The sequence below is a fragment of the Vanellus vanellus genome, assembly GCF_965231255.1.
Source record: "Vanellus vanellus genome assembly, chromosome: 5".
Lineage (NCBI taxonomy): Eukaryota > Metazoa > Chordata > Aves > Charadriiformes > Charadriidae > Vanellus > Vanellus vanellus.
This window is the reverse complement of record NC_138910.1, coordinates 3017192-3044080: the sequence shown is the minus strand read 5'-3', so window position 1 is coordinate 3044080 and position 26889 is coordinate 3017192. Positions and strand designations below refer to the sequence as shown.

At 41.7% G+C, this 26889-nt stretch overlaps 1 protein-coding gene across 1 annotated transcript in view; it reads left to right on the top strand.

Moving 5' to 3' along the window:
• KIF5C (kinesin family member 5C) overlaps nt 1–26889 on the top strand; it is a gene marked incomplete at both ends in the record, with an annotated part of 79527 nt that overhangs the window by 8633 nt on the left and 44005 nt on the right. The window contains 2 exons of the mRNA XM_082483699.1: nt 17666–17756; nt 24538–24611. Coding sequence (XP_082339825.1) covers nt 17666–17756; nt 24538–24611 — 165 coding nt within the window. The remainder of the gene's footprint in view (nt 1–17665; nt 17757–24537; nt 24612–26889) is intronic.

Here is a 26889-nt window from a genome sequence, read left to right as displayed (position 1 = left end):
TGCTGCCAATGTTTGTTTTTCTAGCTCCGCTGGAAAGTGCAAGTTGGATAATGGCGCTTGTCCATCTGATGACTTTGTGAACTGGGAAAATATCTTTATTCAATTTTATTGGGTTTTGGAGTGTGAAAATATTGCATAGTTAAAATCAAAACCAAACAAACATGACGGCAAAAAACCCCTTTACCTCAAAATATCCAAAATGAGATCCTTCAGAATCTTAAAGGTGTGGAGTTACAGGTGTGGTATTTCTGATGGATTTCTGGTTTTATTCATCTACTAGAAAGAGCCAAGCCGTTTCTATATGTTTATGGCCTCTTTGGTTCTTGACTTTTTATGGGATGTCCTGGAAATGCATGTGATTGTTATCAGATTCTCATTATAATATCAATAATTGGTCCCATGACAGCTTCAGAAAGTGCATATTTTCAAATTATGAGATAGAGTCTAATTGAAACCAAGAATGTTGGATTTTTTCCTCATGAGAAATGAGTATTCAGAGATAAGGACTTAAATATTTAATAGTTGTCTCTTAGATGTCTTTGCAAAAAGTGATTCATTTTTTTCAGTGCTTCACTCTGCTAAAAGAAATCTTACTCTGCTACCTAGTTATATTGATGGATAGGAGATGCTCTTGGTTGGTTTAAGACACTCTTCTGGGTCAGGGAGCAGTAGGATTCTCAGAAAACTGCCGTTGGTTTGAAGTTGTTGTTAAACATTTCTGTTGCATGAGGAGGATGTGATACTGAAAAACACATTTTCTTGTACATCAAATGGCCCAAAGGCTTGCAATAACTTTTGCTCTACTCCTAAACAAAATATTCCTGAATTTACTTATTTACAGTCAGAATTGTTACTATAATACAGTCTTTTCTATTTCTTTGTTCTTGTGGCAGCCTGTGAGGTAAAGATGACTACTTATTTTGGGGGGTGAAAGTTGACTTTTGAAGTCACATTGGGGTTCTACAGGCAAGTTAAGTCTCTGATACACAGATATCATTCTGACTGCTAAATTATTATCTCACTTAGCAACAATGTGCAGGAAACTTACCTGAATTGGGGTAACTGGGTTAGAGAATATTTTTAGCAAAGCTGTTAACGGAAGTGGGATTTTTCTGCAGTTGTAATCTCTTTTCTTGACTATACGTTCTCCTCAATTGCTTGAATCTCTGTATTTAGGCCAACAGTGAGATGTGGATAATGCTGCAACTTCTCACAGAGCTTTGAAATTTTATATTGTTCACTTAGTAATAATCTGTTCCAAAAATCTACTAAGGAAGGTCTGGCTTTGTTTTTTAGTACATTGCTCTGTATGACAAATAGCTGAGCAGCTGTATTTGCAGGCACTAGAGCCTAGTGAGGGAAGCACAGGATGCAGTTGGAGGGTGTATATATCTATGTATCTGTATGTATATTGGATTAGCTCATAACACGCAGTGATGTTCCATCAAGAGGTGCTCGAGGCTAGTTCAGCTGGAGCAGGCACAGCAATTGTATATGTCTTGCCTGTTCGCTGTGTACCTGACAGGATTTGCTGATGGCTTGATCAACGCCACGTGCCCTTTTAGAATGCGGTGACTTCTCTGACCCTGGGAAGCCACGCTAGTTCTAGGTTTTACTGCTGATGCTCTCAATAGCTGTTTCTGCACAGCTGTCTGCATCCATACAACTCAGTCTTCTCCAACTGCAGCAGTCAATTCCTCTTTAACAGCCCAACACTGATTTTTGTTGCCATACAAATAACATAAAATGCCGCTACTGAAGATTGACCTGTTAGTCTTGAACTGTTACCTCTATGTTGTATCCATCCCCTACTTCTCTCTCCTTTTGTTACCTTTTATTTTTCCCTCTTCCCTTTTATATTGCATTTTATTTCTGTAAATTTTTTTATTACATTTTGTTTGGTTTTTTTCTCCTTTTAGAACCTGTCTGTGTGCTTTATTATTTTCTTACTACTTTCTGGGTCAAACATAAATACCCAGTGGAAAACTCTGCTGTCATTCAATAAACACTTGGCTTGATTATTTTTCACTTTATGGTATCTTTACAATTTAACTTCAAAGCAAAGTAGTTCAATGATACAAACAAATCTTAAAGCGAAGTTAATCTTGCTATACAGAAGCACATGTTTCTTTATACTTGAGAAAAATGTTTGCTTGTATTGGTGATAGGGGATTTATTCTGTCCATTGCTTGCTTTAAGTGCAGCCCAGATTTTCTGAGTATTGTAGAATAACCTTAACCATAAACTTCAAACAAAACTGTTGCCAGCACAAACAATTTATTTTAATCATACCATATGTGATCACTGAGCTGTGAAGCGCTGTGTAAGAGTTGCCTTCTCTCTTTCTGTGCGGGAAGAAAGTAGGACTCTGCTGCTGAGACCTGAAAGAAAATGGAAGCACCTAAGGTTGTTTCGTACCAGCCGTGTTGTGTGAGCCAGTGCCAGAGCTGGGAAAAAGAATGAGACGTGGAAACCCCTGGTTATCAGTGCCTGGCTCGGGAAACACCCAACTCACCCACAGAACTGCTCCCCTTTGGGGAAAAAAATGCTGAGATGCGTCATTGCTATCTCCATCATCTAATTAAGGTGTTCAAAGGGCTTTGAGATGGCTATAAATATGTGTAAGTGCAGCAAGTGCAGAACGAGCTACCTCAGTTGGAGCGGTGAGAAGCTCAGCCTTCCACAGCCCTCCAGGTGGGGTGGCAGAAGGACGGGAGCTGCCGTGGGGGGAACCAGCTCCTGGTGCTGCCTGCCGAGCTTTCTGAAGGCTGGCTGTATGCAGAGCTAGTGGAGAGCCTCATAGATGTGGGTGTTTTCTACAATCAGACTGAACTACTGCCGTCTTTGTAACATTTTTTTTTTTAATTCACTTTTGTCAGAATTGGTGAATAGTATATCACTTAATATGGGACTTCTGTTTTTCTTTAAATTAAGTGAACTGTCTCCTTGTTATGTTTTATGATACATACATGTGCTATTTCATCAAAGGCAGTACTATATGATTATATAATTTTTAACTGAGCTGAGTACAGTGCTCTTCTAGCTTTTGCAGCTCTTAATCTGTTCACCTTAGTAGAGCTTGCATTTGGCCTGGTTTGGGTTCAGACTTTGTACTGGAACTGAAAAAACCTGGGTTTGACTTGCAAGTGACCTAAGGCTCATCAGCTCCTTGGTCCCCTGTTTATACAATGTAAATACTCCTTGCTTTTCTCTTACCTTAATTGGTTTGGTGGTTTAAATTTCAGGGGTTTCTGATTTTTCATACTATGGTAGCTGATAGTATACACTTCGGTTTCATTTTGAGAAAATCATTTGGGACCCTGTCTTTAAAATGCAAGAAGCCTGAAACCTGAAGCAGCTATGGTCTTGCTGGTGGACATGGAAATAAGAGCAATTATTCTGCCCTGGAGAGAGATACCTTCTATCTTCAGGATTTGGAGTATATTGCTGTGTATCTGTCCTGCTTTTCTAAAGAGCCGTTGATAACTGCGTGAATATATTTCTACCGCATGCAATGGCTGAGCTGTGTGAACGCAGTCGTAGGTGTGCAGGGGCCAACGCCGGAACCCCGCTGCTCCTCCGGCTTGCGAGCAGCAGCAGGAGCTCCCACTGAGAGCCGTGTGGGGGCAACGACAGCAGCACTGTCCTGCTGGTACAGCTCTGATCATGCGCTGGGTTGGATTTTTTTTTTATGATCGTCTAAGTGGAGCATTGCTGATAAAGATGCCTTGTTGCCCTGGATGCATGCAGTAGGCAGCGCTGAGCCTCTAGGTAAGCCGCTGGGAAGGGAGAGCGGATAGCTCCTCTTTGCTGCCGCTGCACACTTGGTATATGTGGGAAAAGTTACCCCTCCTTGAGGGGGTAACAGGGAGAAGGGCCTGATGGAGAGGAGACTGTTAATTTACCATTTACCTCAAAGGCTGAGCTGGTTCATGTAACAGGAACTGCTGGCTTTTTATTATTATCAAAACCTGCCATTTGGAGTGGCATGGGTATAAGAGACTTTGAGATTTAGGAATTGTAATTTGGATAAACATCAAGGATGGGGAAGGCAAGAGACCTCTGTGGCTTCAGGACTAAGGAGTTTGGAGTTTCTTTTGAAGTAGTGCCAAATGATGAGCTTAAAGGTAAGAGGGGTGGCTGGAGGTTGAAGTCCGTCAGCAGAATGGCTTGTGACTTAACAGGAAGAGCAACTGCTTATGCTGATGCAAATAAAAGGTCTTAATGATTGTTTGCACTCTCCTTATCCTTATTTTCTGCTAGTTGACAGTCCTGTGTCTTGAAGGTTTTGTTTGTTTCTGCTGGAGAGAAATAGGAATATGAATCATGATTTACATATGAGACAGGTACTGTGTTTATATGAATGTCGTTCTACAGGTCATGGTCCTTTCTTCATCTTGCTTGGCACAGTGGGTCAAGAAACAGCACAAGGGCTGTCACTCGTGTGTAAGAGTTAACATGGTCGCTTTTGGTGCCTTTGGAACACCGTACGGGAATGGCGTGTGTCAGGCCAGATTGTACTCTGATTTGAAGATTTGGGAAATGCAGATGGAATGTGTCAGCATTACTAAATCTGATAATAGAATTACTGCCAGATAATTCCAGCCAGCGTTGCCTGTTTCTGGATAATTTAGCAGAAAGTGGGACTGGTCTGCTGATGTCATTGCTGTGCTGTAAGAAGAGATGTGCTGTATATGTAAGCTGCAATGCATTTCTAGCTGCAGGGAGGGCACAGGAGGAGGTTATGAGCCAGAAAATCTATTTTTGCACTTAAGAAACCCAAAATTGCCAAATAAGCGCATTTAAAAAAGAAATTCTGCAGCTCTTTGTTCCTGCAAAGTTTACGGGGGGTGTGGGGTGTGTGTATTTCTGCGTCTGTGTGTTTTAACCAGCTCTATAACATCACTTTTATTCACATTGTTTGTGTAACAGTTTGAGCTCTATTCTGTGTAGTAACACAATCGGAACCACTTTGCCAAGCTGTCCAGGAAAGCACAACTTGTCACCACAAGTTTCTCAGTATGGGACAAGTTGGCATAGATATTCTCGCTACCAAATGCAAAGCCATTTGGAACCAGTTCCACTTGAATTTTGAATGAGGTTTAAACAATTCTGAATTTCTTGATGATTGACTTAATTTATCAGTGATGCATTAACTTATCAGAAATGCAAAGACCAGATTCTTGAATACTCTGTTTTCCTCCTGATAACTGAGTGCAAAAATGGAGGAGGCAGTAATTCTAGTTTGGAAGGGCTTGCAACGTTCTTTTTAATCTACTTGTCTAATTACCTAGTGTGATTTTTATGAACTAGAGGTACAAATAGGAGTGCCTGTACTGGAATAGGATTGCTGAGTATTACCAAATCAAGCACTTGCAGTATCATGGCCCTGCTCCCACAAAGGTATGGGCTTTACAAATAGGATTGGGATCTCTGTTTAACAGTTTCGTATTTAAGCTTTCCTAGCCCCCGCTATATCAGAGACAGAATCCTTATTTTTTCCATATTATTAAAAACTATGATTTTTGCATAATTACCTGGCCCTAAATGCTTTAGCTTGAGGAATACTGGATGATTGGTGCTAAAATTGTGAGATTTGGACATATCAAGTAAAACTGAGAGTTCTGCTTTTTTTTTTTTTTTTTTTTCCCTCCAGATAATGACATGAGATATATAAGGAAATCAGTGCAACAAGCCATGAAGCAGAAGCTTGTTGGTTGTAAGGTTGTGGGTGGGAGTGAGCGTGTTCCTCTCTATGCAGAGGGTACAGATGGCAGGAACTGGTGCTCATGCAGCCTAGAGCTGGAGCTCCAAGTGACCGGGCTTATGCTTGACCAGTGCTGGGTGGCTTTGTTCCTCCCTAAGGGGAGCTGCCTCCTTTCTCCTCTGCCCCGGCCTGTCTTAAATTGGGTGAAATGGTAGGGGGAGAAGAAACTGGACAAACTGAGATAAGAATCAGAAGAAAAAGTAAAAGAAATCAATGGAAGTGATACCAGAGTGAAAGGAGGTCAACGATTTTGTAGTGGGAATTGAAGGCCATATGAAACGCTGCAGTTCCTGTGTGTTCCTTCCTGGAAGATCGAAGTGCTCTATGTTCTTATTTAATAAGCTTTTAGACATGCATTTCACGTGTGAAGCACAGACCTCGCAGTAATGGGTCTGCCCCAGGTTCTGTAGAGTCCACAGTACTAGAATGGAGAGAAGTGGTGGGTGTGCAGAAGCTCATGAAAATGGCCGCACTCACGCATGGGATCTCTGTTGTGTGAATGCTGTTCTCCATCCGTGTTTGAAGAGGTTTGTTGCCAGGAGCAACTTGTCTGCATTACTTGGTGACAGGATAATTGCTCTGCCTGCCTCAACATCTGAGCTTCTGTGAAGGTTCTTCCATGCTCAAATTGTAGCTGTTACTATAGTCGTTGAGATGCAGAGCTGAATATTTCCAGTATACAATACGAATCTAGGCTACAAACAGTCAAGCTGAAAAATAGAAGGTAACGCCAGGGCAGCTGTGCATCAAATATATCTATCGATAAAACTAGATACAGAACTGCGCGGTTTGCTGCCCTTTCAGTTCTTCTTTTAAGTATCACTTTTCAATGGAAAAGGTTGAGGGAAGTACAGGAGTAGTGGTGCTGTCTCCTTCCTTAATCCTCTGATGTGTTTTCAGTGCATACGTTTTTAATTACATTGCATGAATGGAGGCTGGGGCAGAGTAGTGATAACATTTCTGTTATATGTATGCTTTTAAATTCCTGCTACAACATCAGGTCAGTAAACATTCAAGCTCCCAGTGCTACCGGCATTTAGCATCTTAGTTTGTAAACGAGGAAGCAAGTCTAAGTTGTTGTTACTGGTCTCACAGTGAATCAGGAACACACTCGAGCAGCAAGGTATCAAGGGGTAAGGGATATTTCCAGATCTCTGGGAGTACAGTTACTCCATTAGATTATGGATGGTGGTATCTTCCTCTCTCACCTGTCCTGGACGCTACTAGTCTGGGCTTTGGAACATTTGAGATCTTTCAGTTCTTGAGTGCAGAGGAAAATAATGTACTGGTGTTGCTGTTGGTCCTACAGTTTGCTGCCAGTGATTATGGAATGAGAATAATGAACCCCTGCTTGGTGGAGTGTGCCCCCAGCAGAGAACCATGTTCTCACCATGGTATTCCACGATGCAGATGGCATTTTGGCTCCACACAGGACAGTGTGAAGGGAGTCAGTTTGGGGAGCAGAGATGTGCCCGGACTTGCTGCATACACTGGCTGTTGGGGTCTGGCCTTGTTGCTGTTGGGATTACCTGGGTGGTTTCAAGACCCTTCAGGAACTCCATCCTCAGGATTCAGTTGCACAATAAATTAGTGGCTCTGGATTAATTCCCAGGAGACTGAGTATATAGCCCAGCTGCAAATGTGGCCATTTTATGCTTGTGAAGTGCTTTTTCTGCAAAACAAACACCGTACAATGCAGACAGTGGGGTGCAAGCATCTCATTTTTTTCTTTTTGCCAATATATATCCAGCCTGACGGGATGCTCCATGACCAATGCTGTAGTTTGTTCTCTGATCCCCTTCAATCCTTGGTTTTGCGGAGCATGCTGAAAAGAAAGCTGCTCTACGGACCACTGATGCCCTCTCATTTTATTTTGACCTCTCCTGACCTGAGGTGGATTTGAATCTACAACTGACAGTGCTCAGTATCCCATTACTAATCTCCTGAGCCACCCAGTTGCCCCATAAATCTGTAAGTGATATGTTTAACAAAGTGAAGATTAACACAACACTGCCATGGCAGAATTAAGATGTAGTTACGTCTTGAACTGGGGCTGGTTTTTGTTGCGCTTCTCTTGTCTAGGTGGAGCTGAAGATCAGTGTCTTACTTGGGACATTTACTTCACCAAAACCGCTTCGTTTCATGTTTTGAAATATCCACCTAGCTTTTTTTGCTTCTTGTTGGAATATTATAAACACTGATGATAAGCAGAGATGCTGCTCTATGTATAACTTATTCCCATGGCCCCCCACCCATGAGATGGCCTTGTCTGACTCCTCTTCCATTGCTGCTGCAGGGAGCTGTCTGAGGATACTGAGGTATTACTCCATTATTTTTCTGGCTAGGAATTTTTTATATTTGTTCAAAAAAATCATCGTGTTCTTTAAATAATAAAAAACCGGTAGTATAAAACCACTATTGAAGTATTGCATTTTTACAAAATAGACAATTAATACATTGTTCTCTTTTCATTCTCAACTGCTACTAAAATCACAAGACCTTTAATTAGAGGAGTCTCAGGCTTCTATAGTTATGGTACATTTCTTTCTCTTTTCTTCTACAAAGAATATTATTCTGTTTTTTCTTTCTAAACTGTTAGTTTGCATGGTTTTATATACAAAAGAAACTATCAAATTCTCTTATCCTGTTGATGTGAGGGAGTAGGGTAGGTTAGCTGAAATGCTGGAGCCTGGTAAAACTGGAGAAATTTTGGATAATTTTGAGTCTGGCCTACCTTCAGAGCTCATTGAGTGCTTTTTTGCTAGAAGGGTGTCATGGTTTAACCCTAGCCAGCAGCTAGGACCACTCAGCCACTTGTGTAAGGTGTCTGTTGAAGGTGGAAGCTCTCAAAAGCAAGTGAGACAAGGACCCTGTGTGCCAACTGTGGCTTGGAGTATTATGTATTAAATATCCTCGCAAGACTTCTGTTTACTTAAGAACCTATGATGTTGAGAGGATCTTTATCTGTAATGCAAGTGACAGCATTTTAAAGTTAATTTAATTAAGCTTGTCTGTGCTTTGCTGAAGTAAAATGAGGAGATTATGAAGGTAGTTTCGAATAGGCCTGAAAAGGTCGATTAAATTAGATAGAGCACATTAAATTAAACCAGTAGTTATCTGTTACACATAATACAGTGGTGCAAGCTTCCTTAAAGCCAGAGGGATGGTGCAAGGGACGACGTTACAGTAGGACATTACAGTAGCCTATGTCCAATTCCTCACTCTGAGGGTTTTGCACCTATGATAAAGCAAGAGGTCTGCTGAACATACAATCTAGTTAAAACTTAGTTTTGTGAGAAAAGGTGGATGAAACAATTTTGCAACACACAAGTGTGAGACAGTTTTCTTAATTTCTTACTGTGGGGTGGAAGACCCAGGAAAGGGGGAATAATGCATATCTTAAGCTAGTGCTGTACAGAGCACCAAATGAAATCCTTTTTCCCACGATCGTTAACATAGCTTCATCTTTTCAGAGATTAAATTTAACTGCAGGAGGATAACACTGTTCTCCAAATACCCGGTTTTGTGCAGTTGCATAAGCAGTTAAGTAATCAAGGCCCAAATCTGCAAGCTGCTGCGTGGCGTGCAGAGCGCTGGTGGGCTGGAAGGATGGTGCTAATCCCGATGGCATTAGGCTGTGATGTGGAAGGACTACCAAAGGATGCGTGGACTTAAGTACTGCTGGTAACACAGCATCCACAGGCGGTGCTTGGTGCTGCCGAACGCTCATTTGCCAACCAGGCAGTTCCGCTGCTGAGGCTGCCTGCACCAATCTGCCTACGGAGCTATGAGGATGGTGAGGACCTGGAGGAGGATGTGTCCCAGGGCCTTTCTGCCTCCCTGTCTTGTTCCCGAGCCACGCGGCATTGGGGAGTCCTGGAAGAGGAGGAGGAGTGAGTCGGTTGCCTTCAAGTAAGAGGAGGTCCCATTTTCCATGCTGTTGCTGGGTGCTTTGGCTGGGCTGCAGCCTCCAGTGGTGGTGGAGCTCCTGAGCCCGGGGTGCACTGGAGCACCTCTTCTCCAGCCCCATACCCCAGCTGTGAGGAGTCTGTCAGCCTGCAGTTTATCATCTGATGGCAGGGTTGGGGGCTGGGAGATGGTTTGCACTGCTTCTTATTTTTGTGACTAGCGTTATGTTGGGAACATCCCATCTGATCGACTGAGAAGTGCCAATGAGGGGTGGTTAGAGCTTTTGCAGGGTCTGTGGTGGCTGGACACACCGGGTCCGTCTCATCCTCTGGACAGTGGTGACTAGCTTGCACCAATACAAGTAAATAATAATGGAGAGTTGTGACTGAGTATTGCTGTCAGAAGTATCAAAAAATGTTGCCAAAGAGTACTATTTAATAGTTGGCTTTGTATTTGGAGATCTTTATACTTAAAATTCATATAAAGTTTCTTAAAGAGTGTATTTTCCAGGTCATGCATCTAGATGGAAGAAAAGCTTTAAAATAATTTCTAAGGTTTGGTTTCCTAAATTGCAGATCTATACCAAAATAAAATAATGCTTTCTGAAAACAGGATTTATTAAGGAGTTAAAGGTTCTTTCTGCTGAGAGTGAAAGCTAAAAGTGGATTGCTGGACACATGCCAAATTCCATCAGCTCTGCAGAAATATTCATAAGGGTGGATCAATAATTAAGCCCGCTATGCAAAAGTAATGCTGTGTTTGATTCAAATTGCTCTGCAGCGCCTGTTCATACATGACTGCTTGTTTTAATTTATTTTCCAATTGAATTTTAGGACTATTACCAAGATTTAAGTATTTCTTTTGGAGAACTTGGTTTGACTATGTAGTGTATTTAGGTTATTCTGAATAAATTTCCTTACATTTTTTATCCCAGGTGTTTTCAGTTCTCATCTCCTAGGTGAATTGCTGCTATGCTAATGTTTTTTAAAGAGTATGATAAAGTGGAAAATGGGTAGGATGGCAGTAGCATTTCCTTAGTCAATGTGACTGAACAAAGGGAAAGCATAATAACTAAATTTAACTGTTTTGCTAACATGCATTTATTTTCTCCCTCTAATCCTCGTGTTTTCAATCCTTACTAGAGAGAGATGGATTCAGTAGAATGGGATAGGTCCTGTTTTTTCTTGTGCCTTATCAGCAAACTAGTAACAACCTTGTAGTTGCAGAAGTTCTATAACTTGTTGGGAAAATAAGTCCTTCAATCTAATTAGTTCTATCTAATTCCAGGGGAAATTTGCAGGGCCAGCTATTTATCCTACTTGTGAATGGAGCAAGTTTGATGCAGCGTTCAGTAAATGTGGCCTCTACATTTTGAAAGGGAGTAAAGACTTTAATTCCTACTACTATATGCTAGAGAGAAGAAATGTGTTTTATACCACCTTCCAAGGGAGAAACTCAGTGCTGTGCGAGGGATGTGCTTTGACTGAAAAATTGAATTGCTGCTGGTAATAGTTTGCTTTCTGCTCTTTGAAAAATTCTGTCTTCCAGGCCTGCAATTACGTACCTTTTATTTATAAAACATCTTCTACAAGAGCACTTGTGGTAGTGAAAAGTAGCTGGGAAATAATTTCCCATTAATTAAGCTCCTACATATCACATGATTCTGTTACCTGTATACTCATCCGTTGTGTGTACTGGCAGTGGCATCTTGTATGGTATGTTAAACCCACTCATAGATCATTCATTCCAACTGCGTCAATAAAACTTGTTCACTTGAATAGAGAGCCAGAATAATAATGACAGAGTTTCGTCAGTCATGGTTTGCCAAACGACACATCTGATAAACTGAGCCACGTGATTTGGCACTGTTTTGTTTCTGCAGGGACAAAAAGTTTTCCCAAGCTATCAGCTGATGATTGCATGAGTGATGCACCCCTTTTACAGGGGTAAAGGGGATGCCTTTATTTGACCAGGTTGTGGTGAAAAGAGCATTCCCTTCTTAGGGGACAGAAGACTAAGATGAGTGAGAGGGACCCTATATACATTATTTCTCTGCCCATTTCAGCTGAGTGCCCTAACTATCAGCTGTTAGGAAAAGCCGAATCTGGCAGCCTGGCAGAGGTGAGGCTGAGCTCCTTTCCAGACCTTCTCACAGAGATGCAGGTGGCAGCACAGACACATGGACCTTGTGACCTGCGGTCCCATTTCAGTTGCTAGTCCTTAGAGCCCTGTACACATGCACGCACACAGAATTAACTCCCTCACCCAGAAAGAGAGTTAGAAAGGAATTTAGTAAGAAGATAGGACTGTGCTGATCGGGTGTGGGACATGGCTGGGCAAGCATAGTGACCAGCAGGCTGCTTACGTGACTCGTGCTTTTATTCCTTCATCCCATGTTTGTTCCTCTCCAAATCACCCACATCCCTCCCTTTCCTTGACTTTGTCCTCCCCTAATCATCCCCTAACTCTTGTGCAATCCTGAAGTGTTCTTCCCCTGCATACCATAATGTGTGCTGTACCCCTAAGTAGTCTGAAAGTTGATCCTGAGAGTCATCTTGATGGCTTTCACACCTGGACCGTGGGGCAGATGCTCTCCAGGGATAGCCTTGGCAGGAGCCCTGTCAGGGTGTCCCTACCCTTTGGGGTCCCCTGCCTGCCTTTGTGCTTCTGCGCTCATTGGGACGTGCAGAGATGAACCTTGGACAGACTGATGGATGGTTTGCCATCTTTTAAAAATGAAAGCGTGACCTCTCCTTGAGTCTCGTTCAAAACAATGTCCCCCTCGAGGATGTGCTGGCATGGTATTTTGCAGGCAAGTATGAATGCGCTTCACCTCTGCTTGTATGTTTGGGGTCAGAACTGCACTAGGCCTATTCACAACCGCTAGTGGTCACATAACCTGCTCCCAGCTGTTTTCTGCTCAAACAGAACAAACTTGCATCTGTCCTGGGCTAAATCTGGATGATATCTCTAATTCTAGGGGATGGTTTCAGGCTATAATTCTAACTCATATGTCTCCTTACAGCCTCAAAAAAGCAAAGAAACCCAGCATTTTATATGCTTTCTTCTACCTTTCTACTTCAGCAATTCTATATCTGAACTACATGCTGGCTGTTGGAAATTCTCTTCTAAGCCATCTCACCTTGTCCATGTTTTTTATAAGGTGCTTTGGGGATGGACCTTGGACTGTGGATTCTGTCTCCAAGCACAGGTGCCTGAAAGTCAGGTGTCATCTTGCTTAGCATCATAACCTGCAGATACGCTGGTGGAGTCAACCCCGAATGTCTGAAGATCACAGGGAATTAATCATGAAATTGCATTAAGGCTCCTAATTTTTAGCAGGCAGCTGTAAGCACTGAGCACTTCTCATTTCCTGTCCATGTGGAATTTAGGAGAGTTGATTTTTTTTTTATTATTTTTTTTTAACCGGAAATGTATTTGGTTATGTTTAATTGAGACTGTGTTAGCTCCTAGTTATAGTACACTGCTCTGTGATGTGGCTGGTAAAATGATGGGTTTGGTAGCACATGCATTTGCGGTCAGGTTTCTTTTTGTGCTTGTGAAATCCTCAGGTTTTTAAATGCCGAGCCTGTAAACTCCATGGGAAACTCTGAACATTAAGCTGGTGAAATTGGAATTGGCAATACATATGAATAGCGTTCTTCATGCTATCGAAGGGCCAGGACAGAATCTATCTAGCTGTCAATACAACTTCAACAGGAATTGTGGGGGTGGATTGGAGCACTTATCCTAGCCATTATGCAGCAGTGGCATAAGTTAATGGAACAGATTGTCAGGGGGACTGTAGGAAGTAATGGCATAGGAAGGAAGATGTGATTTATGTATGAGAGATAATACACTGCATATAATGAGAAAGTTTGAAAAATAATGTATGGAGGCGGTACAGAGATAAAACTGTTAGCATCAACTCAGAAAATAAGACTTTATTTCTAGCTGCTTATTGCTTTCTTGAATAAGTGCTAATAAGTCTGAAATCTTCCTGATTTTGGTATTTAGTTAAAACTGAGTTACATTAAAAAAAAATAAAAGCAGTTATCTTATTTCTGAAGGTGACAATAGGGGAAAAAGTACTGCTTGGGAACACGCTAAAAATGTGATCTTCATGCTTGCTCACCTTCCCTCTCTCTTTTGGAGCAAAACCTTTGGATCTGCCAGCATGTTGCCTTAGTAGGATGGATATGGCTTTTTTTACTTTTGAGGAAAGTCTGTCAAAAATTAAGAGCTTATAACAATAACACTCTCCAAAACAACAACAAAACAACAAAAAAACCCCAAATTGTAGTTTGCTCCAGAGGTAAATCTTCTAACTTAACAGTATCTTGGCAGCTGAATTGCCATAGCTTTCCTTCAGGCTGGGCATCTTCTCCCTGTCTCAGGTGTTGTGGTCTCCTCCAGCCCCTATAAGCTCAAGGGTGAGCGCCTGCGAGACACGTGCAGAGTGGGTCTGTGAGCTGCCCGGCTGGGACGTGGAAGGGGTGAGGCACACCTGGTAGGAGAGGTGATGAAGGTCACAGCCTGCCACCAGGAGCCTGGAGCTGTGGAGATGGTGTTGAGGAGGATTCCAAGGAGAGCTGATGGGACAGAAGGGTCAGGAATCTGAAGGTGAGCGAGGTGACACCAGGAGGTGCCCAATGTTTCTCCAGCGTCAGAGACCCAAGCAGGAACTTCTGAACAAAGAAAGAGGGAGGAGGATAAGTAGCCTAAGAACAGGGTGTGCAGGTGGTGGTCTAGGTGAGGAAAAGGGGGTTGAGCAGGATTGAGAGGATTTAGGGCAGAGAAGTGATGGTAGAGCAGAAGTATAAACGCTCAAACTGAGGATAGGCAAAAGGTCTGTGCCCACTCATCGTCCTCTCCTTTGTGGAAAGGAGCATGAGCCTTGAGTTGTCTTTGTCTAACATCAATGTGGAGATCATAGAATCATAGAATGATTTAGGTAGGAAAGGACCTTGAAGATCACCAAGTTCCAACCCCTCTGCCATAGGCAGGGACACCTCCCACTAGACCTGGTTGCCCAAGGCCATGTCCAGCCTGGCCTTGAACACCTCCAGGGATGGGGCCTCAACAACCTCTCTGGGCAACCTGTGCCAGTGCCTCACCACCCTCGCAGGGAAAAACTTCTTCCTAATGTTTAATCTGAACCTGCCCTCTTCCAGTTTAAAGCCATTCCCCCTCATCCTATCGCTATATGCACGAGTAAAAAGTCCTTCCCCAGCTCTCCTGTAGGAAGGCTGCAATAAGATCTTTCTGGAGCCTTCTCTTCTCCAGGCTGAACAGCCCCAACTCATTCAGTCTCTCCTCATAGGAGAGGTGCTCCAGCTCTCGGATCATCCTTGTGGTTCTCCTCTGGACAGGCTCCAGCAGATCCATGTCCTTCTTATGCTGGGGACTCCAGAGGTGGATGCAGTACTGCAGGTGGGGTCTCACGAGAGTGGAGTGGAGGGGCAGAATCACCTCCTTTGGCCTGCTGGCCACGCTTCTTCTGATGCAGCCCAGGATACGGTTGGCCTTCTGGGCTGTGATCGCACATTGCTGGCTCATGTTGAGCTTCTCGTCAATCAGCACACCCAGGTCCTTCTCCTCAGGGCTGCTCTCCAGCCATTGCCCACCGAGCCTGTATTTGTGCACTATGTGTAGATGAAGCACTAAAAAACCTCCCCAAAAACTGGTAATGGGGGCTCTCATTTTATGCAGTTGGTGACAGATGCTTTGTGATCTTTCATGTTCATTTATTTTCTTCAGATATCAGTGATGGGTGTTCCAGTCTTCTAGCTTCCCAGAACAAAAATCCCAAGGAAGAAATTTGACTTATGTAGCACGTTTGTGAATTGCTGCTTTACATTTGTAGCTTTTCAGATTGACAGATAAATAACGGTTGCAGCCAGTGCCTCTTTCAGCTGCGTGCAGCACAATTATAATGGGATGGGTTTTGGGGGCTCTCTGACATTATAGTTGCTGAGCGCTCAGTAGAAGAGCTGGATTGATTGCACCAGAGCAATGTTTGCCTGGAGTGCTGTGTTTGCCATGGTAGGATGATGTACTGGCATCACTCTCTGCTACTCTCTCACATTGCTTAGCTAATAAGCCTCAACTCAGGCATGAAGGAAATAAATGGGATAAGTGGATAGCTGAGGTTTTGTGTCTGTGTGTTTTTTGGCCTCTTGCATTAGAGCTTATGGTCTAGTGCTTGGAATAAGCAAAACGGGGGTAAGTAGGTGAAAAGTCCATTTGAGAAATTGTTCCCGAATAGTTTTAGCAGGGCTGGGCAGCCCTTATCCTGAGAACAAAGAGCTTTGTCTAGCTGAGAGCCACACAATGTGTACTGTCTGTGGAGAGCAGAATTTGGAGCAGGTGCCAGCTGGGTGCTTTGAACAGTCCCACTGCTCTCCTGGGGGCTGCCACAGGTGAGGGTTGGGGCTCCATTGGTGATGTCAGTCTGAGTTGCCTCTTTGGGCTTGTGTCTTAAGAAGTGGGGTGCTTGGATGGCCCAGCGTTCACCCCATGCCAGCACAAGACCATGGATTCTTTAATAAATGATGTATAAATTGCCTTCTTATCCTTGAGATCTGAAGTTCTGGGATGCAACATGAAGAACACGCATTGCAGGCAAACACCTCTGTCTTATTTCCCCTGTGGCTGTTAAGCACCCGACTTTAAGGAGCAGGCAAGTGTAAGCTTATGATCTGCTTGAAGGAAAATCAAAGTGTGACAAAAATGGCTAATTGAGCACAGCATTTGAACAGCTGGCTGCAAACGGCAGAAATGGCATGTCGACTCAACAGAACAAGACTCCTACATTGGGTATCCAGCCACCTTGCAGTTAGCTTTGAAGCCCTTGTTATGCCGTTCTCGAAGCAGGTGTCACATCTTCGAAGGGAAATACTACAGGCTTTGATGGAAGATAAGAAGGATGTTACGCATACGCTTAGTGTAACTTTAAATAAAGGAATTGTATTTTAAATGCAGATGTCTTGCCTGTTTTTGAGTTGTAAGGAACTGAACTGCTGTCTTAGAAGTTGATTTGCCTTTTAAGTGTCATACAAACCTATTTTTAGGATTGCTAATATGTATTTCTCTTGTAACCAATTATACTCGCTACAAAGAGGAATGAAAATTTACTGTGTGTATGTGCGGGTTGTGCTACACCGTATATACATATGAATAAGTGTCAGTCATGGTGTTACCTGGGAATTTGGGCAGCTCAGTGTCTGTGGTGGGACGGTGGTGGTTCATAACGTGGAAATGGCCCCGATCCCATTCAAGAGGTCATTTTGGAGCTCTTTCCACACAGCATCCTGTTATTTGTTGGTGCCAAGGATACAAATCATGACAATTTCTGAATAAAATACAAGCTTAGGGCAACATAACGGTCTGACTGGGCTGCCTGTTTTGGGTCTAACCTATGATTTTACCGACACATGTTTGCATGTTTAGCATGGAAACGAAACCAGGCTATTTCTGCTGAAGGAGCATGCAGTGTGCTTGGACCGGGCTTGGACCATGCTGGGCCACCCCGGCCTCAGCAGAAGGCAGCTCTCAGGACCTGCAAACCTCTGATTCTCTTGGGTCTGATTGCTGTTTCTCGCACCGCAGCTTTCACTAGTTTATGGTAATGAACAGGAAATCTTTTGTAAGTATTTATATGGCTATTCCCCCTTAACTCCTAGGAGAGGGAGAAAATAATCAACCTTCAATTGCTGATATTTCAGATTATTGTTTCCTGCAACTGTAGCTGCTGATCCAAATGTGAACACACAGAAAACATATGCCGCGTTTTATTTGCCAGCTATAGAAAAGATGGTTTTGGAGCACATGAGATGTCACATCTGTTTAGTCGACAAAATATTGTCGTCTCCATTGCACTGAATGCTTCCTTTGTAGTAAATGCTGCATTTCAGGATGTCTGTTAAATTGGGTCTGTAAACTGTTTTAAATGTTCTTTATCTTACAGAGTTTCTCTTATGTTTGCAGCAAGGGAAGCCGTATGTCTTTGATAGAGTGTTACCTCCTAATACAACCCAGGAACAAGTTTATAATGCCTGTGCCAAGCAGATTGTTAAAGGTAGGTGTTGTCTTTGTTTATTCCTGCTTGGGGGGAGACAAAAAGATGTCTCCCTGTCCCCTCGAGCTATTTAAAGACAGGATAATAAATGTTTAGATGTCCGTGTGGGAGTTTAGTAATTAGTAATTCCAATCATTTCTTTTTTTAAGGACTTGTCTGTGTAACAAAACAAACCAAACCAAAAAACCCCCAAACAAAGAAACAAAAAAAGAGCAGAAGGAATTGCAATAGTTGTTTCTTACTTTCTCCTTGTGTGTGACTGTTATTCCACACAAATACTTTCTTTTTGTGATAAATGATAAGCAAAAAAAAGCATGTTCTTCATACAGTGTGAGACACTTCAGTATGGAATGAGTGTGGAATAGCTGTGTCTTTGAATAGAAGGATGGACCATTAAAGGAAAACATAGAAGGCACTGGTTTTGTAGCCGCTTTGCGTGCAGATAGCTTGCATTTAATGAAATGAGAGCCCTAGTGCATATTGGATAGCACCCTGTTTGTTTAAAACAAAACCTTCATAAACTGTTGAAATTTCAAGATTTTAACTTGAGAATCCAACTTTTTGAGTGCATTTTAATTGTCTGATGTGCTTTCCCGACCTCGCAAATCACCCTCAGACCTCCCATTTGGTTCTGATGATGGATAGTCCATCCATGATGGTATTACAACTACTACAGTGTCTTAGGGGTTACAAGTAGTACCTGGTCTAGTTGTTCTCTGGCCTTGTGCAGTGTCCCTCTGCCCCGCAAGATTTGGTCCTCTGTTTTTGTTTTTAAATCAAAGCGTGCAGACAGTGGGAATGGTGTTGGAGCTGGTCAGAGTTGTGTTTTTATAGCAATGGAAGGCTGCATGTTGAACGCTGTGGGATTTATGTGGCATGAGAGATTTGGGGTTGCTCAGAGGTGCAGGAGCTGCTGGAGCAGTGTTGAAGGACTTGCTAGAGTTTCAGGCGTGCTGAGAGCTTGTGTGTGTTGCCAGTGGGGAGAGGTCCCGGGGGTGAGCAGCCCTGCTGCAAACCCTGGGTTCTGTTCTGGAGGAAATTGGTTGGCTCGTTTGGAGAGCCTCGAGCAGAGCAACATATGTGTAGTCTAGATGATTGGGGATGAGGACCAGAAGCTAAATTATTTGATGTTGGAGAGAGGAAATGAGTCATAAGACTTCAGTTGCCTTTTCTCAGCAGGGAGCCTAATTATGGCAATTCTGACTTCAGATGGGTAAGCCTTTAATAAAAGCTGGTGGGATTGGAGTTGTAGAGTTTAGAAATCATTAGTTTGGGTTGCTGACACACCACTCAACTTTTGGAATTTGAGGGAACTGTTTCAGTACTACAGTGTGTGCTGACAGAAGCAGCACATCACTGTTTGTAGACTCACGGAGGGTATTTATATCCCCTGTGGAAGCTGGTTTCCTCTGAAAAGTGAGAGGAATAAAATCCTGTTTGAGAGCAATTTGGAAGACCTAAATCAGTGACTAAGTCTTCTTCATTAACCAAATAGAAAGCCAAATACTTCCCAAAGTCCTATTTGAAAATACAGTTCAAAAATGCTTTTGCGTGTGAGTTAACTTGGACCTTCTAGATACCTTTGAAAGGCAAGTTTGATGGGGGGGGGGAGGGTGTAGAAGAAAAGAAGAGAGAAAGAAAAATGGGAAAAAAAGAGAGAAAGGCAGCAATGAGGGGGGAGAGAATGAGAGTGTAAGACAGGGAGGGAGGGCACAGTGTTACTGGAGTGATGTTTTTGAGCTCTGGGCTTGCATTTCCTTATGTTTAATTTCCAGTTTAAAGCCTAATAAAATGAAGAATGTGAAACGGACTGGGCTGTTTCTGATAGACTGGAACAATGTAATTTACTACATGGAAGTATGAGCTGAGTGCATTACAACTTGGTGCACTATTTAAATCTTCGAGACTTTTTTAGATAGCTTTTCAAGGTTGCCATTTGTTATCAGATTTCATTGTATTCCTATGAAGTAGCTGATGGTTTCATTGTGATTAATGTTATTACAGAAAATGCCAGCTGGCCTAACAGTCTCTAAAACAATGGTTACAATAACTATGTTGACAATAAGAATGATCAAAATGAGGGTTCTTTTCACTAAGGAAGAAATGGGATTACATTTAAGTAAACAGCTCAGTGACTAAGTCAAAGTATTTCACGTTCCATATGTGAGAAACATGAGAAACAAGGAGTTTTTTAGAGGAGGAGAAGCAATCTGTGTGTTACAGTGATTTGCATCAGGGTGGGAGCTGGGGTGGCGTTTGTTCAAGGTATTCCCGAGGGCAGAGATACCAGCAGTGGAACTGTGTGAGGAACCACCACTAGTGCATATGACCACAGTTTGGGTACTTGTGTTTGCATTTTTTTACCCAAACTAAGAAATATTGCTAAAACTGAAAGGGAACAATAGTTTGTGATTGCCACCACTTTTCGTTTCCCATTGCTCTTTATTGCCAGAAAACAGTTTTATCTTCTCAATCTACACAGATGGATGTGCGTATCTGGATTTTGCATCTTTCCTACAATTACATTGAAGGGAGAATATATAATGGCCCGAGCTCTTGCTGAGCACTGGAGATGTGAGCATGTTAGTGCACATGTGAACATCTGTGCATTTGTGTGCCATGTGAGGAGAAAATTGCTTTAACCTTTTTTTGGGTGGTGGGGTTGCTCTCACTGGGTAGCTTATTGACTTTCTATTCTGGTTACAAATACGGGCCTCACATGCTGAGTCGCAGAACTAGAAAGTTTAGACATGGAAAAGATAAGTATAGAGCTAAACATTTGGTTGTAGATATCAGGCTGAAAGGACTTCCATAAAGCCATTTGATCTTTCTCCTTTCTATTAAGACTCCTATAGTTGTCAGGGATCCATTTGAAAGGTCTCTGGTCCACTGCTGCCCTTGGTGACCTGTTGCAGAGCTCTGCTGGGTACTTCAGTGCTGCTGGAGACTTTCTGGGTCCGTAATCTGAGCGAGTCTGTGTTGTAGCCCCAACACAAGGGCTGTGGTTTTAGACTGTTGCTACTTCTCCTATTCATCCTCGTCAGGAAAATCACCACCTGGCGACAGTTGAGTGGCCGAGTCGAGTAGCTGGCTTTTGTGGGGAGGGTAAATCAAACTGGAAATCATTGTAGAGAGAGTTGGACCAGGAATTAAGAAAAGCCCTTGGTCTTATTTTGTTTGTTATGAGTTATGTAAAAATCCCAGCTGGTCTTTGTTTGGTCACTTTGTTCATCTGTTTGTTCCCCTCCTCTCCCTTGCTCTTAAGTTTTGTGCAGGCTGTTTCTATCAGCAACTGTCTTCTCTCTTTACTTGGTTGACAGATGGTATATTAACTATCTTAAGGTGGAAAATCTTCCAACAAAAATAACCTCTTCTACCACTGAGACCACCAACCTTTTTAATTGCAAGTGATGTGAAGGACTATTTTTTTTATAGAAGAGGGTATTTTTTCCTAATTGGGAAGGTAAATTACTTATCTATGCTTCCTCAACCAGGGATGTACCATAGTATATACTGATGCAAATTCTGAGCAATTTTCTTACATAACAGTTGTTTAATCAGATTATTTTCCCCCTAGGCTGTGTACTGCTATAGAGCTGACATTGTACCTTGCATTCACCTGGAGATAATAAGCCTTTTTTTTTTTTTTTTAATTCAACCTATTTTTTTTTAAATGTTAACCAAGTTTGGCAAAAATTGGAAATAGTAGTAGTGAATTCCTAGATTATGCTTGGCTGTCCTGGGGTAGAATTGTAAGGGTATTTGGATGCTAGGTGGTATTTTAGAAACAAAAAAGAATTGCACATGTTTGCTTGAAGGTTTCTTAATTCCTCCTAGGACAACTATATTTTTTTGTACCTAAACAACTTTGAAATTCTGGTTCTGTGCACCTTCCAAACATGAGTTGACTTTCATTTAAAGAGAAAAACAAATCATCTTCCTTTTCCAACTTCTAGCTAGATTTTAGTTTAGAATAAAAAAGTCCAAACAGAAATGTTTTATTTCCTTGCTGGATAACAAAGATGGAACCTTTTATACGCAATAGCTGTGGAGTACTTATAACTGGATCTAGTCGCAAAAGTTAAATATGACTGCCTCCCTGTTGGGCTTAGATATGTGTGTGCTTAATAAGAAAAGTGTTGAGTAAGCTTTTTATTTAAAATATTTGAAATACAGTTGCATTAAACATTGCCTTCCCTATAAGCTATTTTGAATTTAATATTAATCTGATTAACGTTTTAAAAGGAAGTAATATGTTTGCATTGAAAACCAAGATAGAACTCTTATTTCCTGTGAGCTGCTGGCACCACTCTTAGGCTGCAGATCCCTGGCTGCACCTCTGTCTCCACCTCCTTGGTCTTGCACTCCGTGTTTCTGCTGGTTCATCCAAGTTAGACCCATTGGTGCAAGTTGAGTGGAGCTCCTAGCGGAATTTGGTTTAAAGTTTTAATCATCAACTATCTTCAGGAAATTGCTAGGCAGCTAATTTTCTTTTGTTAATACTTCAGTGTATTCCAAAGACATTGCTTAGTATACATTGGGGTTTCCTTGGAAAAAAAATACTGTTAAAATTGCACCCCTGAAAGATCAAGGGAACGAGCTTTGAACGTGGTGCAGCGGAGGGCCAGCAGTGAGGCTCGCCAGCTGGTTTCTCCTGCGTTCAAGCTACCGTTGTTGCAACCCTTCCCTTCCTACTCAAGTTCATTCTGCGTTGAACTGAAAATCAATGAGAACTGGTGAATGAATGTTTTGAAATACCAATAACATGAAATCTGGCCCTACTTAGAAGCCTGCTGTTGAAGTAATGGGTCGAAGGCATGAACTCAGGATAGCACTGCATCTGTGGCTGGACATCTGCTTTTTTTTTATTTATGCAATTATTATTTATAATTTCTTATTTTAAACTTTGTTTCCTTAAGGCAAGAATAAGCAGTGTCTCTATTTTTATAAACAGATGAGGATGCTAAATTAATACAAAATGTTAATACCAGAATGACAGTAATTATAGTCTCTAACTTTGCTTACTTAACTCCTAGATTTCAAGATTTGAAAAATTTACCCAGCAATGCTCTGTGGAGGTCTATACAACCTTTGGCATGTCTGTCCTCTTAAGCTCCCCAAAATAGTTCTACCACAACATAAACAGTTACACTCTGTGTTTAATTATAATATATATTTTTAAATTACTTCATTCCAATTTCATCCTCAGTACTGCTTTATAGGAAATGTGGGTCTATGTAGCAGTTGTCTTTGAAAAAGATCTCTTTTCCTTGCCTGTCTTTTTACCCATTTCTTTTCTTTGAAATCACTTTTTTGTGTTTTGGTTTTTTCTCTGAATTTTTTTCATGCTTGTTCCTTCTTCATTCTTTTTATGTTTTTCTAACGTATCTTATTTAATTATCCTTCCTATCTGGACTATCTACATACATACATATGGAGATACAAATAGGGAGGTTATATGCGTGTGTGTTTATGTAATGTAATATATATGACATTATATGTAATAATATATAATATAGTCAATATAGTCATGTGTATATATTTACTATAAATACATGCAGACGCATACTTTTTTGTCCTGGTAGCTTCTATTAGTTTAGCTATAGAGGGTGGGAAATGTAATATATTTCAGAAGCGGAGAACACCAACTTTGGTAGCAGGAGATGCATTCGGAAGTGGCCATGGGCAGGAAACTTTCTGCCCTGCCAGATGGCAGCTGGGCTTTGGTGACTTCTCTCAGTCCCCTCTGCAGGCTGCAGGAGTCCAGCTTTCCTTTTGCTTGTACTTTTCACTGTTGGCTTCCCCCTAGTTTTGGTGTTTCTGCTCCAGAAGCCCGTGGCAGAGCTCCGGTGCTGAGTACGATGCCACTGGCTCCTGCAAGAGCGTCGGGCATGGTGGTGTGGGGAAGGTGTGTGTCCCTCAGTGGAGCACCCTGGCCAGCATCCTTCCCACTGCCCTCAGGGCTCTGGGGGTCTCTCTGAGGAGGCTGATGGGGACAGCATGGGGTTATCACCACTGGGATTTAGATAGAAAGTTTCCTTTGTTCTTTATTAGCAACTGTAATAAGTATTACTCTTTTTTTTTTTTACATGAAAGCTGCATAAATAGGTGCCCCTCCTTATGACTTTAAATCCACTTGCCTGGAGCAAGTCCAACTCTAATCCTTTCAACAGCACTGAATGGATGTGGGATTCTGTAAGAACCAGCTGCTTTACAACCCTCCTGGTTTTCTGAAAGCTACTATAGGCATTAACCACTGCAGAGTTAAAAATGGATATTTTTATATCTTAATGCAATACAAAATTATTCATTCCGCCTTGAGAGAAGTAGATTTTCAATAAAGCAAATTCCTGTTTGTCTGACTTCCTTCTTGCTTTGCTCTCCTGCTTTGCAGGCAATCTTGGAAGTTAATGAGGCTATGAACTGTTGTAGTTATAGCGGTAGGAAAAGTATGAGGTTTTTTAATTTTCTCTATGTTACGTGATGGTTTAAAATGCATTTCCATGTTACACAGGTATGTTGGATAGTATCTAGTGTCCAGAGATTATTGTTTTCCCAGGAAACTGAGAGAGATGTCAGTAATTCTGTAATTCTCTGAGTTAGACTTTGTTACGATTTTTTTTTTCCTAAAGGTAGCTAGCTATGTCATATTATTTCCATTCTTCATTGCGTGCAAACTATTTTCTAATTGAGCTTCAACATTGTAGAAGACTTATGAAATGCTGATAATCCAGCTTTTAGACATCAACATGATTTTTAATTGTTTTCCTTCTTTGCACAGATGTTCTTGAAGGCTACAATGGCACAATCTTTGCTTATGGACAGACATCATCAGGAAAAACGCATACTATGGAGGTACAGTGGCAAAATTAAATCAGTTTGGTAGCAGCACTAGAATCGTATATACCAATTACCTGAACAAGCCAGCTATCTGGAGCACTCAGCTGTGAGTGACATATAAAAAGAGATCTGGGTATGTTTAGCTTCTACCGCCTTTTAAGCTGTAGTATTTCTTTCAATGTGGAGTTTTGTTCAAGAGATGTCTATACATATCTAGCTAAACTAACAAATAGTAGAGTCAAAAATACCAAGTATAGCTTCTGTGTATTTGTCATAACAGTTTAGGTATGTTTATGTTTTAAAAGATTTGAGTGAGATTTGTTAATCCACAAAATTTGTTAATCCACCTCTGTAGAGGTCCCTTGCATGCAGGACAATGAAAATTCATGCCTGGTTTATTGGTTTTCTCATTTGCACTCCCGTCTGGGAATACCACTCTCAGGTGCTGCAGCACAGGTGGATGAATTTGAGAATTGTTGCTTTGGAGGAGAAGAATACCAAATTATACCAAATTCCAGTGGCTGGAGTCCTTAGTCTGTTTATAATTCTGTTACATGAAGTGTGACAGCGTATTTTTTTCCTGTGTCTTTTTTGTTTTTTAACTGTTCAGTTAGAATACATTTAGATATTTTAGTCTCTTGCTGGAAAAGGAGGATCATTCAAGCATTTAATCCTTGCATAGGATTGTTCCATCACAACGCTGTACAAGCTGGGTGTCTTGGAGCATTTCAGTTCAACTGTGAAGTTTAATACAAGAGGACTACAGAAAAGTTTTGCTAAATGAAAAGAAAAAATGAGCTTTCATTTGTTTAACAGCATCAGATGGCTTTGCTACATGATAAACACGGGTGACCTACCTAACCTGAAGGTTAAAGGAGGAGGAAAGCAATATTCTCTTGAGCCAACAGGCCCTGGTGAAATTGCCGTTTGATTGCCACAGTTGCTCCTTTCCTGGAGGATGCAATAACTGATGCCTCATGTCTAATTAAGTCTGTCCTTGTGAAGATGGGGGGAAATCACTAGCTCAGCCCTCACAGATGGCACAATGGCTGAGTAATCCACCAGCTCTGAATGTAATTAAATCAAAATGTCTGCAGGGCTTGAGCTGGTGCTTCCACATGGCATGGGGAAAGATCTCTTTAAAGCCAATTTATATTCAGAATTACAAGCTGTGATAAAGAAAATGACTGTAGAAAAATAGGTGTTTTACTTTAATAAAAAAAAAGCTGTCATTTTAAAGTGGAATCAAGTCTGTACTCAGTTTTAATCCCCCTTTTAACCGAACATCCTCTTGTAAAGTTGCGAAAGTATGTTGTGGAAGAAAAAAATAGAAGTTGAAGAAGTAGTAAATCCTCTTGGTAAAGCTGTTATGGAGGATTTTCTGTGAAATGCTTCATAGTGTTAGTGTTAAGCTTAAAAAGGACACGGTAGTGTAGTATAGCCAGGATAGGCTTTCTGACATACATAGGTCTTTCTCCTGGGCTAGATAAAACATTTGTCAACCTGTATAGCAGCGTATAACCAAAACTCTCTTAAAAATTGTGACTTTCTGCCCACAAGTTTATATTGCTCGGCTTTGACCTTATAGTAGAGTTTTCAATACTAGGTGCCTATAGATTTGGTTATTATGTCAACATCCTGAAATAAAACAGCACTGTCTCAAATGTTACGCTTCACTAACTACTGCCTGCCTGCTATGTTTAAATGTGGAAATTAATGTTCTTATTAAAATGAGAGGCCTTAATGAGCAGAGAACTCTCCGTCTTGGTGGTTTGGGGGAGTTTACTAACTGCAGTGTCAGCATGGCAGCAGCAGCAGCAGATTTTTCCAAACTCTGAGGTTACAGCTAAATTGATGCGAGTGTTTTTTTTTAATTATTTTATTTCATCTTTCCAGTGAGTACCCTACCTTTACCTTTCTCTTCTCTTCCCTTCCAGTTTATGGTCTCCATAAATTATAGTGGAACCTGCTTCAATCATCTCTTGTTTTAATAAAAATCCATTAATAATAAAGTAAAAATCATAGAATGTTTTAGGCTGGAAAGGACCTTGAAGATCATCGAGTTCCAACCCCCCTGCCATAGGCAGGGACACCTCCCACTAGACCAGGTTGCCCAAGGCCACGTCCAGCCTGGCCTTGAACACCTCCAGGGATGGGGCGTCAACAACCTCTCTGGGTAACCTGTTCCAGGTGGGGTCTCACGAGAGTGGAGTAGAGGGGCAGAATCACCTCCTTTGACCTGCTGGCCACACTTCTTTTGATGCAGCCCAGGATACGGTTGGCCTTCTGGGCT